Source organism: Symphalangus syndactylus, chromosome 3, assembly GCF_028878055.3.
Source record: "Symphalangus syndactylus isolate Jambi chromosome 3, NHGRI_mSymSyn1-v2.1_pri, whole genome shotgun sequence".
NCBI classification, from domain to species: Eukaryota; Metazoa; Chordata; class Mammalia; order Primates; family Hylobatidae; genus Symphalangus; species Symphalangus syndactylus.
In genome coordinates, this window is record NC_072425.2 from 39,416,914 (window position 1) to 39,437,540 (window position 20,627).

Consider the following 20,627-nt stretch of genomic DNA (forward strand, 5'->3'; position numbering starts at 1 on the left):
TCAATAACGTAGTATAGAAGTGGGTAAAGAAACATGCATTCCAAGTAGGCACAATCCCTTGGCTCCTCAATTTTTCATCCCATGAAGAGAAGCACCGCAAGAGTGTGTGGTAATCAGGTCAGGGTCCCCTCTTACCCAAGTATACGTGTGTGCACACACCCATGGTATCGTACTGTATATATTGCTGGATGACTTTTTTGTTTAATATCATGAATACACTTCCATTAACAGCCTATCCTTTAACAGCTGTGTAGGATCACATGGAAATACCAATCTAACCATCTGCTCTTGTGCTGACCTTGTGCAAAAATAAATAAATAAATACAAATACCATGCAGTGTAAGTGTAAAATGGTGTTTAGTAAGGAAAAGTTGGGCAGAAAAATAGAGTGCAAATAATATCCTGAGCTCTTATGCCACAGAACTCCCAGCCAGGCACAAATGAACTGGTATACCAAGGAAAAGGCTCTAATTAAGCCAATTGTCGTAATGGTCTATATAACATTTATTGGGGAGGGGAATGTGCAGAATATATAATATCAAGACCACTACTTAATAATGGTAGTTTGCTGGTGCAGCAAGTTAGAAAAGGGGAGCCTTCAAAATTCTGTTATCACATTCTTTTGTTGAGGCAACTTAGGCCTTTTGAACCAGTTCTGTGCCTTGCTACCGAAAAAGGAATTTACCTCCAAGTCCATCCAAATTTGTACGTCTTCAATTAATAATTAGGTTGCTACTATTAGCTATGGTAATGCTGCAATGAACATTGGCTTTTTTGTGAGTATATATGTAAGAGAAATACTTATAAAGGAAATTAAGGAGTATGTGCATTTAAAAATATTAATATTGCTAAAATTGTTCTCCAGAAATGCTGCACCCATTCACTCTCCATGTTCTATAGTGGTTTATCGATCAATCTTTGTCCTTTCTTCTTCCTGTGACTCAAGACTATCTAGTCTCCTTTCATTCTTCTTACATAACTTCTTAGTTACAGGAGCTCCAGTCTCACTGATTTTTTTTCTTCTAAACTGTTTTCAAGTTAGAACAAGAATTTTAAAAATGTTTAGGTTCTGATTCTGACTCTTAGTTACCATCTACCAAAATGTAACCCAACATGTAGCAAGATCCAAAGAAACCAAATTCATAAGTTATATTATAGTTACTAACATAGCATGTTTCATTTTCCGTCTGTAGGTACACTGTTCAAAACAGTGGCTATTATCAATATGCAACTCTATGTAGCCACATATAAAGTGCTCAGTAGCTGCCTATGGCCATTTACTACTGTATTGGACTGCACAAATAACTTTTCATAATTGCATAAAATTCTGTTGAACAGTAGTGCTCTAAAATGTTAAGCTTTTTAGGCAAAGGAACTATGACTTTTTTTATATTCTCATCCCCAACAGCATATTGTATTTATACTTAAATAAAAGTTAATAAAATCAAACAATGAAGCAAAAGAGAGCAAGAAAAGAGTTTTTAAATTTTTAATGAGATATTCCAGGTGCTTCTGTAAAATCTTAACTGGGACATTCTATACAGAACACAAAATCATTTCAAAATACAAGTTACTGCACTTTGAATACCCTATTTTAAAGTGAAAAAAAAAATTTTTAAAGGCTTTGTCTTGTTTCTAAGGAAAATGAAGCCATGTGCTTCTTAAAACACTATTGTGCGGCACTGAGTGCATCATAAGTAGTTCATTAAAGGTCTTCAGCCATAACTTAAAGGCCAAACCTGAGGAATTAGAATTTTTATTATCACAACTGCATAGCAAAACCATGTCCGGATAATAGACATACTAAATCTGTAGATTCAGATAACCTGTAAACCATTTAATCCAATTTAAAGCAAAACAAATATGTCAGGAGAGATACCAAGAGATAACCAGGTTAACAAGATTTTGAAATGCTTCATCTTTTTTTAAAAATGACAATGCAACAAAGTTGTCAAATGTTCAATGGTTACATTTTATATCATTTATCCAGTGACAACAAACTGCCCAGCCATTTGGTTGTTTGGAAAGAAATGTTTAGACCAAATTCACTCTTTGCTTGTGGCACTGGGCAGCCCTAACTTCAAAGTGCAAATGCTTGCGTGGAAATGTAGCTTAATTCATTTATTTATGCCACTGGTCTACACTGACACAACAATGCTGTGCAAGAGCTTTTACAGCTCTAGAGTAACAGGCTTGAGAAAATACAAAAAGGCCACAAGTCATGCACAAATTAAATGAATATTAAAGAGCATTTTAATTGGGGTTTTTTTTTTTTTAAATCATGTTTGAAATCACTGGTGATACCACTTTAAGCACACGCTTTATCAAAGTAAATGCATCTCGAATTATCCAAACACTTAAATCCATTATTAGCTAAAAAGAACACTTTACATTTACATAGCACTTTGCTGTTGCTGAAGCAATTTCACATACTCCATTTCATTTTATTTCCTCACAACAGCCCTGTGAGGTAGGCTGAACAACTTACACTTATTTTATAAATAAGGCAATAGAGAACCAAAGATGATAAGCAATTTGTGTAGCAGTCACAGATCTAGTATATGGTAGAGCTAAGGTGATTAATTTTAAATACTTCAAAAAAGAAGCCAAAATCCTTTTTATATCATATCCAGGGATTTTTAAGACTTGTGGCTTTTAATATAAATTATTCCAAAACTTTAGCTATTATCTGTCTTATAGTATGAATTAGTTATAAAGTTGATTTTGAAGAGTCTCCCTTAATAGGTAAATTAGACTCAGTGCTTTGGTACCTTCGATATATAGGAAATGTTAAAAAAAATTATGCATTCTCATAGCCCTTATGTTCTCCAAAAAGTTCCAATACTAACAAAAATGTGTTTTACCACTTACTATTTGACTTATTTTAACCCTAGTCAAAACTTAATAAGCTCCAAGCCAAAGCAAACACATTCACCTGCCTTCCGCTCTACATTCTGTGAAATCCTCTACATGTCCATTCCCATGGACCAGCTTACATTGAGTGGGTACCACTAAGAAAAGATACCAGTTTAAACTCACATAGCTTAAGTGATTATGCATCAGAAATCAGTACCTTATATTGACCCAGAAATAACAAATATTCTTTTATTTAATAATTGAGTCATCTGAAGAGAAAAGTGTACTCTGACAAATTCTGCTATTTATTTATAAGTCAGTGCTAACTTTGATATGGCATATCCAACAATATACACCAAATGTAATCCATTTAAATCCAAATGAAGACAATATACACCAAATGTAATCCATTTAAACTCCAACTAATTCGAAATGCTTAAACTGTTTAGGTTAATCAAATACTCCAGATAACAAAGCTATTATATGTGACATATCAGGATCACAAATAATTGCAGAACATGCATACTGTCAGATAGACACAAAACTAAACTATACTGAACGTGAGGTAATCTTGCCATGATAATTAAGGAAACATTCATGATCTCTTATAATACTCCAGTGCCAACATTATGAAATGCATCTTTTGGTTAAAAATAACAACTTTGTGGTTATCTGTATACTGAGTAAATTTATGTTGACCATACACTTCCCTAAAAGAATGTACCTAGAGTAACTACACAATCAAAGAAGAAACTTTTTCAGACCCATTACATGTGACTATATAAAAGTGAACCATTTTATATGCAGTTAATTTGATTTTTTTTTTTTGCAAACTATAACACATTTTAAACTTCTGACATTAGCAAAACATTTTTAAGAGGCAAACTCTGTCACACTACTCAAAAGCTGCAAAACTATATGCACAGTCCATCAAACTTCACTGGTTCTGGTTAATGTACGTACAAAGCAATCATATTTTTACTGCCATATCACAAACACTCAAATATTTGCTGTATGAATTAGCCAATGAATGGAGACTGATCTTTTAAAAAACAAATTACGTTTTTAAAAAAATAATTATTTTAAAATATAATCAATTTCTTAAGCCTGGAATCACATATTTTATAGTAAGAAGTCTACACTTTCCTCTTTAAATAAATATTCTTTGAAATAATCATTTTCCATATACTTTTCCAATTGTTTCCATAAGAAACAATAAAATTACATAAACAATTATAATTTTATGGACAAAGTATATAGATAAAAATCATTCTACATAAGTTATGAAATAGCATTATCTTAGCCTAATTAAAAGATTCCATTCCATTTACTTTTATCATTTATACCGCCAAGGATCAGTCACAAAAAATTCAAATTATACATATTATTCATGCTTTAATTTCATAAATAAGTAAATTAAAGCAAGCCAATATGTCTCTTTTCATAACATAGGGAAAAATTACTGTTTGCAGAACTGAGTAAATGGGCAAAGTCTAGCTGTACAGCAGCAGTTCACGATTTGTCAAGATGATACAGATGCCATGAATGAAACCCATGTATAGACAGGCATGTCCTTAATACTTTCAGTTAGTTTACCTACACCTGGAACATTCAAAGAATTGCTGTATATTAAATTTCTGTGTGCATTAGTTATTAATGCTTGGTATCTACATATTTACCAAAATTTAAAGACATAATGACGTGGTCAGCCATGAGAGTCAAAATGAATTGTAAAAAAATTCTTTTTCTAAAGTGCTTAAGGCAGCTTCCTTCATTTCTATATCCAGCTTAATAAAACTGGTTTGGAATTCAGTTGCTAAAAGAGAATGCCATACTAAATGCATGTTTGTATAAAACAACTGTTTTACACCTGTGATATATCCATTATAGTCAACCTCTCAAGCATTTCTTTTATAGAAAGCAATCATGTTTGACCTGTGGAAACAAAAACTAAATAAGCAACAAAAGATGTTTCAAAGGATTGAATACTTTTTACAATGTATTGAGCAAGAGCTCAGTATTTTTAAATTCAAATGTAATTGAGAATATTATATATTATAAACAAGTTAATAGTTACCTTATTTTGAGACTAAATAGGCACTATATTTGATTAGTTTTCAGTTTGAAAATGAGGATGACAAACTTTCTCCAGTTAACAACAAATAAACTAAAAACATCTTAAACAAAGAAACCACATTTTGTTCTTTAATTTTAGAGACCTTTAAGAAGGCCAGTAAGAAGAAATCCTCAGATTCTTATTTTGAAGTAATAATTGAAAATTTAATATCAAGTAATACATATGATGAGAATTTGGACTGTGGATTTACTGAACTTACACTATTACTATAAAACCTCTCAGAGATGAAACCTCTCCAGTGGAGAGGTTTTCCAAATGAATATTAGAAAATTTTATGTGAAGCGTTTCAAATGAGAACATGAACACAAGAATCATGTACACTCCTCCAGCCCGATTCATATATGCATTTCCCCATGCCCCTGCAACAGAGGGCCCTCACCACTATAACAATGCTCTGTAGCTTAAACATCAGTTGACACTGCATGGGGCATGGACCAAGAGTATGCTTAGAGGAAAAAGGCACTGAATTAATGAGAAGAAAGAATTATATAAGACACAGTAGTAAAAACTTTTATACAACAGCATCTGACCTTTTCTGTGTCATATTTGCTAAAATTCACTTAAAGCAACTCAACTACTAAAAATTTCTGCTTTCAAGTTTGAGTCTATGAAGGGAATTATAAATTCCCATTTATTTAGATCCCGGAATAGGCCCTCTATAGGGAACAGAACATCTGAAAATTTCTTTCAAACTCTCTCTGAGGAACAAAAACCAAAATTATATTTCTTTGGAGAATCAAGAGTATCTATTGGTTTACTTCATTCTCTAAACTGCCTTGCAGTCTTTAAAATTACCAACATGTCATCAGATAATAATGCAGATTGAATGTCCTCTGGAAAAACAATATTCCAATTCAAATAAAATTCCTCATTTACATTTGTTTTATCAAGGGAACAAAACATCCTATCAGTAAGCAGTAAATTTTTAGAGAGAATGAGCTACTATTAATGCTATTACACAAGTCTCTAAGTAGAAAGCAACTCAAATGTAGGCAGTAATGGTCACTCCTTGGAAGAAGGTTGGTTATCATACCACAATATATTTTAAATGAGAATGAAAAAAAGTCAACAAGAGAAATGACAAGTTTCAAAAATTAAGAAAAATACAAATTCAGACCTCTTAAAAATGCCCAAAGAATTATTAAATACTGTAATTTTAACTTAGTTTAGCTCAAAGGATGTGAGTTACAAATTATAATTGACTTTTTAAGAATAGTTATGTTCTACTTAACCATGGGTTTTACCCCAAGTTTGGGAAAGATATCTATGTCAATTTTTGTAATAATTGACATTTATTTGAAAAGAAAGTGAATGTAGCAAAAGGACTGAGAGAAAACAAACCTCTGAATGAATGGCTGCTTGAAAAACTCATGTGCCAATTAAGTCAAAGATACGCAGACTTTTTCCGAAACAATTGCTTAAAGCATTCCATATGTTATGAAAAAGAATACACACATTATTTGAGTATTTAGGTACCTCCCTTTATAACCCATCCTTCTTAGATAAAAATTGAGTGATGTATGTTTTTCAATCCTCTATGTAACTTTAATAAACTTTCATTCTTATTAGAGATGTTAAAAATCAGCATAATTATTATCAGTGCCACATCCCAGTGGGAATTTTACCAAACACAACTATTAAAGGTAGGATTCAACTAGACAACAAACTCAAAAAATATAAGGCTTTTAAAAATCTTACTCATCACCTAAAGTGATGGAATGAAAAGAACTGTAGTTAAACGAGGCAACATATAAAGAATACCCCCCTTGCCATTGTTAGTGTAGTAGGTAAAAAACTGAAATTTGGGTGATTTTAAGCTGTTGTGTCTAGAAATTTCTTATCACAATATTTTGGAAAAAAGAAAATTATATACAATCTAGTCAATAAACAAAAGAGGATAATTTTGTAAAACTTATTTATAAAAGAGGAAAAATAAACCATTTGAAAACCTTTTTACCATTCCCAACATATGATTTCAATTTTTAGAAAACCTTAGAGGACTATGTGTTTTTAAAGCTTCTGTGTAAGAGCTAAATAATAGATAGTAATGAGATTTTAAAAAGACAAAGTACAGAAGAAAGAAGGCTAGATTTAAAAGCTTTTCTCCCCAGGCCTTAGGGTTACCGTATGTAATTAAACATTAGAAGAGTCAAAGTAATCCAAGAAATACAAAAATGAGTTTTTATGTTAAACACTGCCTTTTCCCCCATTTACTCTTCAATCATCAGTTCTTTGCTTGGTATCTGCTTGCTTCTATGATACTGCACAGTAGGTTCCTGCAAATGCTTCGTACTAGGTGTTTAATGATAACAGATTCCAGGCCTCAAAGCAGAACACAGCAAACCTGATTTTCACTACTCACAAATTCCTGTGATTAGTAACTGCACAGAAAAGGCCACCCCATCAAGAGGGAAGGTAAACATATCTGAGTAGACACTATTGAGTAACAACATTGTTCAGGCTGCTAGCTGAACCAGTCATTCCATTTTCACTTTTCTGAAGTGTTCTCACAGCACTTGGAACCTGCATCCCAGTACTCAAAGAAAGTCCACCACACCATACCTAAGAAAAGACAAAAAAACCTGTCAGATTTCAAATCAAACTAGAACTTCAGTGATTTTTAAGTTTCCATTTCAAAGGCAAAATGCTACACATATGAACATCAATCATTCTCAAACAGATAACTGTCATATTTCAGCTGAGAGGAAATGGAAAGACTAAATCGCAATTATTTTAGAACCACAGAGGCCAGAGGAGGTCTTGATGGTAGCAGAACCAACTGAAGCCGCACCCAAGAGAGGGAACTCAGGGCTGCAGAAATTGAGAAACTTAATTGGCTTAATCTAGGCAAAAGATATTACCTATCATTACTGATGCTAACTTTGACAACCAAGGGAAGCATACAAAGCACCAACTGACTTCCCGCTTATGCTTTTGGTTTTGATAATGAGATATGGCCTGAGACTATAAAAATCTAACACCCCTCTGTTAACAGTAAAATCCACTGTTTTCTTCCCTACCATGTTAACAATAAGAACTCTTTTATAATTCTTTAAGAAGGACTCCTGACAAAAATGCAAATCCCAATATCCAGATGCACTTCCCATGTTCTATTACTTATCATAAATGTGAATGACTTTGTGAAAGATAAAACTGCTTTGCTTAGGCTGGTTCAACATACGCAAATCAATAAACGTAATCCAGCATATAAACAGAACCAAAGACAAAAACCACATGATTATCTCAATAGATGCAGAAAAGGCCTTTGACAAAATTCAACAGCCCTTCATGCTAAAAGCTCTCAATAAATTAGGTATTGATGGGATGTATCTCAAAATAATAAGAGCTGTTTATGACAAACCCACAGCCAATATCATACTGAATGGGCAAAAACTGGAAGCATTCCCTTTGAAAACTGGCACAAGATAGGGATGCCCTCTCTCACCACTCCTATTCAGCATAGTGTTGGAAGTTCTGGCCAGGGCAATCAGGCAGGAGAAGGAAATAAAGGGTATTCAGTTAGGAAAAGAGGAAGTCAAATTGTCCCAGTTTGCAGATGACATGATTGTATATTTAGAAAACCCCATCATCTCAGCCCAAAATCTCCTTAAGCTGATAAGCAACTTCAGCAGTCTCAGGATACAAAATCAATGTGCAAAAATCACAAGCATTCCTATACACCAATAATAGACAAACAGACAGCCAAATCATGAGTGAACTCCCATTCACAATTGCTGCAAAGAGAATAAAATACCTAGGAATCCAACTTACAAGGGATGTGAAGGACCTCTTCAAGGAGAACTACAAACCACTGCTCAATGAAATAAAAGAGTACACAAAGAAATGGAAAAACATTCCATGCTCATGGATAGGAAGAATCAATATCATGAAAATGGCCATACTGCCCAAGGTAATTTATAGATTTAATGCCATCCCCATCAAACTACCAATGACTGTCTTCACAGAATTGGAAAAAACTACTTTAAAGTTCATATGGAAACAAAAACGAGCCCACATTGCCAAGACAATCCTAAGCAAAAAGAACAAAGCTGGAGGCATCACGCTACCTGACTTCAAACTATACTACAAGGCTACAGTAACCAAAACAGCATGGTACTGGTACCAAAACAGAGATATAGACCAATGGAACAGAACAGAGCCCTCAGAAATAATACCACACATCTACAACCATCTGATCTTTGACAAACCTGACAAAAACAAGAAATGGGGAAAGGATTCCCTATTTAATAAATGGTGCTGGGAAAACTGGCTAGCCATATGTAGAAAGCTGAAACTGGATCTCTTCCTTACACCTTATACAAAAATTAATTCAAGATGGATTAAAGACTGAAATGTTAGACCTAAAACTATAAAAACCCTAGAAGAAAACCTAGGCAATACCATTCAGGACATAGGCATGGGCAAGGACTTCATGTCTAAAACACCAAAAGCAATGGCAGCAAAAGCCAAAATTGACAAATGGGACCTAATTAAACTAAAGAGCTTCTGCATAGCAAAAGAAAGTACCATCAGAGTGAACAGGCAACCTACAGAATGGGAGAAAAATTTTTGCAATCTACTCATCTGACAAAGGGCTAATATCCAGAATCTAAAAGAACTCAAACAAATCTACAAGAAAAAAACAAACAAACAATCCCATCAACAAGTGGGCAAAGGATATGAACAGACACTTCTCAAAAGACATTTATGCAACCAACAGACACATGAAAAAATGCTCATCATCACTGGCCATCAGAGAAATGCAAATCAAAACCACAATGAGATACCATCTCGCACCAGTTAGAATGGCCATCATTAAAAAGTCAGGAAACAACAGGTGCTGGAGAGGATGTGGAGAAATAGGAACACTTTTACACTGTTGGTGGGACGGTAAACTGGTTCAACCATTGTGGAAGACAGTGTGGCGATTCCTCAAGGATCTAGAACTAGAAATACCATTTGACCCAGCCATTCCATTACTGGGTATATACCCAAATTATTATAAATCATGCTGCTATAAAGACACATGCACACGTATGTTTATCACAGCACTATTCACAATAGCAAAGACTTGGAACCAACCAAAATGTCCATCAGTGATAGACTGGATTAAGAAAATGTGGCACATATACACCATGGAATACTATGCAGCCATAAAAAAGGATGAGTTCATGTCCTTTGTAGGGACATGGATGAAGCTGGAAACCATCATTCTCAGCAAACTATCGCAGGGACAAAAAAACCAAACACCAGAGGTTCTCACTCATAGGTGGGGACTGAACAATGAGAACACTTGGACACAGGAAGGGGAACATCACACACTGGGGCCTGTTGTGGGGTGGGGGGTGGGGTGAGGGATAGCATTAGGAGATATACCTAATGTAAATGACAAGTTAATGGGTGCAGCACACCAATATGGCACATGTATACATATGTAACAAACCTGCACGTTGTGCACATGTACCCTAGAACTTGAAGTATAATAAAAATAAAAATAAAATAAAAACTGCTTTGCTTGTGAACAGAGCAGCTATGATTCAATAAAGTGAAAAATAAGATTTGGGACACAGTCAAAAGAATTAAAATATGAAAATGCAGATCACTGACACTATTATCAACTACTATGTATATATTAATAGTAGACACAAGCTTAAAGCAAGGGAAATTCTAGAAGTTGTTTAAGTATCATCACCTTCAATTATATCCTTAAGTGTTCAATATCTACTAAGTAACTAGGTTATTGTACCAAAGAATCTACTAAACTGTGAAATTTGTAATTATATAATTAACATTATAAATTTTCAAAACTAGCAGGCTCAGTAATGATAACTCCCAAAATACAAAAGCAACTTTCTGATTATAAAACTACTATATTATTTTTTGGAAATTATTTAAATGATTTAGAAAAATATTTACTCAAAATATCTAACATGAAGATGCAAAGGGAAATCAAGAAGAAAACATAAAACCTTTGTGACCTTGAGTTAGGCAAAGCATTACCCATAATAGGGAAAAAAATTACTAAATTGGACATCATATCAAAATGAAAAACTTCTCTTTGAAATGTTCAGAAAATGAAAATGCAAACCATAAACCAGGAGAAAATATTTGCAAAGCATATATCCAATAAAGGATTCACATCCAAACTGTACAAAGAACTCTTAAAAATAGGAAAACCAGGCAGTGGCTCATGCCTGTAATCCCAGGATTTTAGGGGGCCAAGGCTGGCAGATCATTTGAGCCCAGGACTTCCAGACCAGCCTGGGCAACATGGCAAAACTCCATCAGTACAAGAAACATTTTTTAAATAGCCGGGTGTGGTGGTGGGCACCTGTAATCCCAGCTACTCAGGAGGCTAAGGCGGGAGGATCACTTGAGCCCAGGCAGTTGTGACTGCAGTGAGCTGTGATCGCACCACTGTACTCTAGCCTGGGTGACAGAGCGAGATCCTGTCTTAAAAATAAAGTAAAATAAAAAAATAAGAAAACAATTAAGTCCTAAAAAGTAAGCAAAGAATTTTAACAGATACTTGAAATAAATTATATGAATGGCAAATAAGCACATGAAACATCATTTGTCATTAGGAAAGTACAAATAAAAACACAATGACATACCACTACACACCTATTAAAATGGCTTAACAACAACAAAAATTCTGGTAATATCAAATAATAACAAGGATATGACCAACTCTCATATCACTGATAGGAAGGCAAAAAATGGTACAGCCACTTTGGAAAACATTTTGGTAGTTCCCTATGAAGCTAAACATACACTTTCAATGTGATACAGCAACTCTATTACTGCTCTTAGGTATTTACCCAAGGGAAAATCCCATATGTAAATGTTTATAGTGATTTTATTCATAACTGCCCCAAACTGGGAAAAACCCAAGTGTCTTTCAACTAGAGAATGAATGAATAAACTGTGATACATTCATGTATGAAACACTACTCAGCAATGAAAAAGAGAATACTGACACCACAACAACATGGATGAATTTCAAATGCAGCATGGTACAGAATCGAAAGGCTACATACCATACAATTCTATTTATACAATGTTCTGGAAAAGGTACAACTATAGGGCCTACGAACTGTTACTGATAGCTAGGGCTGGTTGTGTGGAAGGGTCCACTATAAAAGAACACAAGGGAATTTTCCAGGGTGATGGAAATGTTCTATATCTTGATTATGGTGGTGGTTATACAACTGCAGGCATTTGCTAAAAAAAACCACAGAACTGTACCATACTATAAATTCAATAAAACTGACTTAAAAATTAATCTTGTACACAAAACATTTAATAGGCATTAACATACTTAATAAAAGTAAGCCTTCAATGAAGGAAAAAAATTTTTTAACAAGCTTAAAATAATTTCTTGCAGTATCTTATGACATTTACTAATATAATTACAGTATTATTTGGAATGAAAAACAATAAACTCAATAAATACATACATGAGATAGATTCAAATTAAAAGTAAATCTACTACTTATAAAAGCATACCTAAGACTTGGAAAAAATTTTTCTGCATTCCACATGGTAAACAATTCATCCTTGACGGACCAGTTTGGAAAAATAGCCAAAAATGCGTAATATGGCAGAAGTTTGTACAAAGTTTAAAAAAAAAAAGGAAAAAGAAATAACCCTTCCAATATCTTTATGTTTCCATGAGCAATAACTTTAGTCACTAATCAGTTACTTTTAATGTAAAAATAGGTGTCCTGGTTATTGTTTTAAACTTAAGAGATTAAAGTATCTGGAATAAATAATTATTATGGACAATGAGATTTAAAAGCACTGTATTTTCAACCCACTCATACTCTGAAAACTTTCTCCTTATAGTTGAGAAGTTACAGTTAGGGGTGATGACAGAAGAATATACATGCAAAATATTCCATTTGAAATATACCATCTTGATTTATAGAGGTAGCCTCCAAATTTAACGAAAGCTCTAGCCGAAGTAATGGTAACTTTAACTGAATCCCAGAACTCCCCACGGGAACCTAACCTATGAAAAGATGCATAAGATTACGAGTTGGAAAAAGCAATAACATTTGCTTAAATAAATTCAAAACCATGTTTTATTTTGTGCAGAGAAACATAAATTTTTCTCTTCAGCCTGAAATTGAGTAGACCTGTAATTACACAGGATATAATTGCTATGTGGTATGCATACATATATTCAGCATAGCACACAAAGACAGTCATCTAATATTGTATAAAGATGACATTGCGCTATGATCTTGTCAATAAATGGTCCTGGAATAATTGGATATCCATGGGGAATTAAAGAACGTATCTAGATCCTTACTTCATACCAAACATACCAATTCTACATTGTACTTGCATTGTAAATGTAGTCTATATCTAAATGTACAAGGTAAAGCTTTTAGAAGACAAGAATATTTTCATGACCTTGGGGGTGCATACTGATTTCTTAAACAGAACACAAAAAATGCTAACTGTAAATGAAAAAATTGATAAACTGAACAAAATTAACTTTTGTTTATCAAACGATACCAATAAGGAAAAAGGAAAGCCAGAGTGAAGAAGATCCTACAAATTAACCCATAAGAAACAGGAAGACAACCTAATTGAAATACAAGCAGAAGATCTGAATAGCCAGTTCACAAAAGAATATACCCAAATAGTCAACAAATATATAAAAATGTGCTCAACAGCACTAGCAATCAAGGAAATGCAAATTAAAACCACAGTGTAATATATCATCCACTAGAAAGACAAAAATGTTTTTAAAAGATAGTACCAAGTGTTGAAAGGATTTGAAGGAACTCAAATTCTTACATACTGCTAGTTGTAAATTAGCATAACCAACCATTTTGGAAAACCGACAGTTTTACAGTTGATTATACATATACCATATGATCTAGCAACCCCAATCATAGGTATATACTCAATGGAAATATACACATACATTTATCAAAAGATATGAACAAAAGTATTCATAGCAGTTCTATTTGTATAAGTCCCCAAATGGAAACCACCCACATATCCAACTAAATTAAAATTTATAAATCAATTGATATAGTCACAGAATGGAAAACTATACAGCTATGAGAATGAATGAACTATAACCACATAGAATATGGATTAATCTCACAAGCATAATGTTGAGTCAAAAAGATACTGTATGATTCTGTTTATATAAAACTGAAAAGGAAGTAAATTTAGGGTATTAAAAGCCAATACAGTGTTAACACTGGAGAAGGGCCATTAGGGACTGGAAATGGGCACTAGAGGGGGCTTCTGAGGTTCTCGTAATGTTCTAAGTGCTAATTACATACATGAGTGCAGTCCTATAAAAACTCATCAAACTACATGATTTGTGTACTTCATGTATTAACATTAACTTCAATAAAATATACCAAAAATATATAAAAACAATCACAGATTTGGGAGAGGGTGAATTCGGGAAAGGGAGAAGAATATGAAGAAAAAATAAAATATTCTCCTTCTCCAAATATACAGTATAGAATATTCTCCTTAAAGTTGCCAAACCAAGTAAAATATAAGTTAGGTATATATAAAATATAAAACATACTAACCATGAAACCAGGTAGTACTGGCTGAGTAAACTTTGTCTTAAAGGAATATAGCAACTGTTTAGAATTTGCATCATAGAATGAAAGTTGACCTAAAAAAGAAGGAAAAAAAAGCCTAATTTATTATACAAAAAAATTGTAACATTTAATTCTAATGCATAATCATGCAAAAAAAGTAATAATATATAAGTCGGCATTAATTTTTGTTATAAACTATGAGGACTGGATTAATTATTCTCACTTGAAAATCAGAAGGACAAATGCTTAAGGAAAAGCCCAACCAATTTTCTTCCCCTGGTTTTCAAGACTTCTATAATACCTCTATAATCTAGCACTATTCTACTTATTTAATACAAACTATTTCCTTATTTGATCATTATTTAACAGATGGTTTCATTAGCCCAGTGTAAACCAAGACCATTTCTTCCTCGTTTTTCCTATAACCAGCCTCTCTGCCCAAATCCTAATCACCATTTAAGGTTTACTCTATTAAACCTTGTCTTCTATCTACCTGATGCCATACTGATACTCTAGTCTCTGAAATCACAGTATAACTATCATTGCTTCGATTTTGTTAATTTTTTTAATAGAGGCGGGGTCTTGCTATTTTGTATAAGCTGGGCTTGAACTCCTGAGCTCAAGCAATCCTCCGCCTCAGTCTCCCAAAGTGCTAGATTACAAGCATGAGCCACTATGCCTGACCTGCTTTGTTAATTTTTAAGATCACCTCACAGTATATCTTTCCATAGGATCATGCCCTAAAAAAAAGCTGTCTGTCTGACCTCCTAAACTGTCCAACCAAATGGCCTCCTTACAACCGTTATCACTCCTTGAAACTCTTCTCTGATGACCATCCCCTTGGTTTGTATCATAACCCTGGGGATAACTTCACAGTCTCTTCCTTTTCTTCCTGTTCTAAATGTAGCTGCTTTGTCCACGCTCTCTTTTCTTCATATAATGCTTCCTTAATAAATCAACTGCCACCAAAGAGGAAGATAAAAGAAACTAATATTTATGCACACTATTATGTAGGTTGTTTAATATTTTGAGGTAATGTATGTAAAGTACCCAGTACTTTGATCTCAAAGTTGGTAAACAGCAGAACAGTACATATGATCACAAAGTTAGTAAATAGCAGAACAGTAATGCTTAAATATATTGTTCTGTACAATCTTCCATAGCAATTCTGTAATGCTGTCTCAAATATTTAACATCAGCTCTATTTAACTGCTAAATTCTAGCAGTGAATTTCAAAATGCTTGCTAAACATGCCACATGATTATCCTGCTGGCATTTCATTTCCCCCCAAAACTCTATGTTCCCTATCCTGTTGACACTGTCATCCTCTTGATCACACTGGCTGGAACCTCAAAGTCATCTTCAACTGTCTGTCCTCAGCTGATCTGTATTTAGTTACTAAGTCCTATGAATTCTACTTCTACATTGTCAAATCCATTCTTAATCCTCCACTGTTCAGATGCTTGTTGCCAGTTACTCAACATTTATTAAAGGCTTTCTATGTGAAAAGCACTAGCCAGGCAATAAGGGCTTAATAGCTAACAAGAGACTCAGTCCTGCTCTACACCGACCGCTTGAAGACTGCTTCCCAAAGTCTTATGCTCACTATGCTTTCAATCTCCTCCATCTTTAACCACTGACTCTCTAGTATTTCTAAAACTAGATTATCTTATGACTATAGTGTTCTAAAACATGCAGAACCACCCCTCCCCACTACTAAAGACCAGTCCATTATTATTTTTCAAGGCTCTCAGAATCTGATCCTATTCCACAATACAACTTCCCCATGCCATACACTATGCTCTAAAAACTGTATCTCACTACTACCTTTGTGGACTCCCAGAGTATGGGAAAGGAGAGAGAAGATAAGCAAATGTTGTCTTGGTAGTTGAAAAAGAAAAAAAAATGTGGGCTAATAAATTTGCCATTTATTCTGAGGAAAATGACTTAACTGATTCAAGGTGAATAAGTTAAAAAACAAGAAACACAGCAAAGCTAACATGTCATCACTAAAAATAAATCAAGCCAAAATTACTTTTTCTCCTTTTCTGAGTAAATTAATTGATAGCTCATGGAATTATTTGGGCACAATATTACCAAAATAATAAAATTTTGTATTAGCTTAAGTGTCAACTTGGAGAAAAAACATCTAGGGAATTACTTTAGTTCAATATTATGTCATCTTCAAAATTATTATACACTAGATGACTATAGAGAATATGCTTATGAAATAACTAATTCAATGAGCTTTAAAATTTTTTTCAAAATATAAATATCAAGTAAATTTTCAGATGGTTTTAAGAGGAGGAGAAATTTGGGCCAAATCTATTAAGATGAAACTACAAAAGGGTAAATGTAATAGTCTTCATTTGCATTATACATAACATTGAGTTATTTTTAAAAACCATAAACTGGCCAGGCATGGTGGCTCATGCCAGTAATCCCTGCACTTTGGGAGGCCGAGGCAGGTGGATCACTTGAGGTCAGGAGTTTGAGACCAGCCTGGCCAGCATGGTGAAACCCCGTCTCTACCAAAAATACAAAAATTAGCCAGGCGTGGTTGCACACGCCTGTAATCCCAGCTACTCAGGAGGGTGAGGCAGGAGAATCACTTGAACATGGGAGGCGGAGGTTGCATTGAGCTGAGACTGAGCCAATGCACTCTAGCCTGGATAACAGAGTAAGACTCCGTCTCAAAAAAACCCAAAACCATAAACTGCCTAATAAAAGAAGAAAAAGACAATTTGACATAATGCCATGAAAAAAGATCTAATGGATTAGGGTAGCTACAAGCTCAACATTGGTCAGCAGTGCTAAGTCATACGATTAGAAATAGCATAGCCAAATTTCTGTACTTTGCTGGTCAGAGGTCATGTGTTCCACTCCAAGAACCAACCTTTAAGAAAAAAACTGACATACTAGACAGCCATAGGAGATTATAAAGACTTGGAAAAATTAAATTTTAACAGGGGCAGCTAATAACAGAATATATGGTCTGGAAAAACAGGGCAAGAAAAGTGATGTTAGTACCTGCAGCTTTTAATAAATAAGGATTATCGTGTGAACATTAATGAGGAAATGTAATTCTGTGTTTATTCAGATGGGAAAATTTAAGAGAAACAGTTTCTGAAGTTATAGGGAGACAATGTGAGTCAACTTAAGAAAAATCTTCTAACCAAGAGCTGTCCAACACTGAAACAGGCTGCTTTCTAAGACAGTAAACTTCACATTAAAAGTTCTTCAGGCACAGGAGTGGCAACTACCTGCAGAGATAGTGTAGTAAGAATCGTATACTGTGTGGCAGATGGAGTAATTTCTTTTCTTTTTTGGATTAGACTACACTGTGTTAATAATTTTATAAGTAAAGAAATTCTGATATTGAGGGGAAACCCCTTTGGCCCCTATAAAGATATCACGAGTCATTCTGAAGAATATTTTTAAAGACAGCAACTTGAAAATTAAGAACATTCCATTCATTTCAAGTTTGATGTGGTTTGGCACAGCAAATATTTGCTGTATAGCTTATGTTTACTAGCATAGTAGAAAATATTGCTCTGGTATCTTCTTGAATTTTTTTTTAATTTTTGTAGGTACATTGTAGGTGTGTATATTTATGCAGTACATGAGATGTTTTCATATAGGCATGCAATGTGTAATAATCACATCATGTAAAATGGGGTATTCATCCTGGGTTGGGTAATTTCTAAGGTCTACTTCAACTAGAAAATTTTGACTATCACTCTTTAGAGGTAGGTAATAAAACATGGTAAGGAAGGAATTAAAATGGACAGAAGAAATGTTAGTGCTGAAAACTAAAATTAGCAAAATCTTTCAGACTTAGTATATTATAAATGAGTGCTTCTGTAGGGCTCCAGGCAGACATCACATATACCATTCCAGTCAGTTCTAGAACTGAGATTATGATTGTGATCAAAAGGCTACCTGATCAAAATGTCCTTACCACAATACTAATGGAAATCTTGTATAGATGATTATCAGTGAAAGGTACTGAAATGCAAGCAACTATGATGAAATAACCTATGAGAAAATAAACTTACCCCCATCAAAATCACAAAATACACCTATTTTTTCAGGAACAGTAACATCCAAAGCTTTGACTTTATTATTATGCTTTGCTGCAAATGTGTTTTGTAGCCAGTTGTTGACATGGATACACCAACTAGTGTTTGTCTTTCCCAATTGGTCAAATTTCCCCAACGTTTTGTATGCTACTCCCACACTGTAGGATTTACAATCTTTCTGGGCCTTGACCTCCCAATAATGTTGTCCACTTTCAATAGCAGTGTCTCCTACAAAAGATCAGAAAGGTAGATTTGACTCTTATCTCTTCCTTATGAGTCACATAGTTTTACCTATCACTCGTCCCAAAAAAAGACACAAAAATTTTTATTCAAGTACTTTTCCTATAAGAATAATCATGTTAACACACAGATACTAAATGCTGAGTACCTGCTCTAACTTTACCTTAATGTTTAGTACTATTCTTCTGGATATAGAACGCTTCAGAGGTTTTCTTCCTTACTGTCCCCCCTCCCGGCTTATATATAAAGATGTGGGAACACTATGGAAGCTGAAATAGAGTTTTAAAAGTATCAATAATAATAAGACAATCTGAAAACTCCCCAAAGTAATTAGGCTTCAATTGGGAGAAACTTCTTGCAAAGATTTATTCAATATACAGGCAGTCACCTTGAGTGGAAAGTCTACCAGTATGATTGTGATGCCTTTAATCTGAGATAATGAAAAACAATTATGTTTTGTCCTACCCAGCACCGTGTATGATTCTCCAGTAAAACGATCTCTACTGCCTCTTACTGCTGGTGGCCTGGAGCCTACAGATGTTCGTTTTGGGGATGGTGTACCACTTCTACATAAACAAAAAGAAAAAAGAAAAACAAATATTTTATACTGTAAATGTTTCATAAACTAAAACTAGAAATCATGGAAGGAACCTCTGAAAAGACTTCTAATTATGTTATAGAAATAACACTGTTCAATTTGATCCAAACTATTATTAAAGAGCGCTGTCAATTATAAACACTGAAATGTAAGAAGCTATCAATACAAAGCAGGCTGAAAACACTAATGGCATGCAGACTGAGCAAGGCTTATACAAAGAATACATGGCTGAAATAAGAAACAATGCTAAAATGTGACAAGATTTACTAAAAAAAAAAAAAGAACTCAAGAAAGATAGTGAGTTACAGCTTACATTTTTTTTGCAGTTAAATAAAGGCAAAGATAGGTTTCTTCTTATAATCCTGACTAAATAACTCTTTTTATAAGCAGTTAGTATTTTTGCTCTGAATCTTATCTTCTTAAAAATAGAAATGGCGGCCGGACGTGGTGGCTCACACCTGTAATCCCAGCACTTTGGGAGGTGCCAAGGTGGGTGGATCACCTGAGGTCGGGAGTTTGAGACCAGCCTGACTAACATGGACAAACCCCATCTCTACTAAAAATACAAAATTAGTAGGGTGTGGCGGCACATGCCTGTAATCCCAGCTACTCAGGAGGCTGAGGCAGGAGAATTGCTTGAACCCAGGAGGCAGAGGTTGTGGTGAGCCAAGATCGCACCATTGCACTCCAGCCTAGGCAACAAGAGCGAAACTCCGTCTAAAAAAAAAGGGGCGGGGGGGCTGCACGCAGTGGCTCATGCTTCTAATCCCAGCAATTTGGGAGGCCGAGACAGGTGGATCATGAAGTCTGGAGTTCGAGACCAGCCTGGGCAACACAGTGAAACCCCGCTTCTACTAAAAATACAAAAATTAGCTGGGCGTGGTGGTGGGTGCCTGTAATCCCAGCTACTCAGGAGGCTGAGGTAGGAGAATCGCTTGAACTTGGGAGGCAGAGGTTGTAGTGAGCCGAGATGGTGCCACTGCACTCCAGCCTGGGCAACAGGGCTAGACTCCATCTCAAAAAGAAAAAAAAAAAAAAAAAAGATGGAAATGGCAATTGTCCAAATACATGCACAGGATAATATCAAGTATTATCAAGCATTTCTCCTACTCAGATAGACAAGATTC

The 20,627-nt window shown here is 34.5% G+C and overlaps 1 protein-coding gene across 5 annotated transcripts in view; it reads right to left on the reverse strand.

Moving 5' to 3' along the window:
* Nucleotides 1-1,475: 1,475 nt before the first annotated feature.
* FSD1L (fibronectin type III and SPRY domain containing 1 like) overlaps nt 1,476-20,627 on the reverse strand; it is a 91,826-nt gene continuing 72,674 nt past the window's right edge. For 3 of the 5 annotated variants that reach the window (XM_055271592.2, XM_055271595.2, XM_055271597.2), the window contains 4 exons: nt 19,368-19,468; nt 18,639-18,890; nt 14,566-14,654; nt 1,476-7,555 (listed from right to left, as the gene is read on the reverse strand). In XM_055271592.2, the coding sequence (XP_055127567.1) occupies nt 7,430-7,555; nt 14,566-14,654; nt 18,639-18,890; nt 19,368-19,468 (568 nt within the window). In that variant the 3' untranslated portion in view covers nt 1,476-7,429. The remainder of the gene's footprint in view (nt 7,556-14,565; nt 14,655-18,638; nt 18,891-19,367; nt 19,469-20,627) is intronic. The other 2 variants (XM_055271596.2, XM_055271594.2) reach the window with 1 other exon arrangement.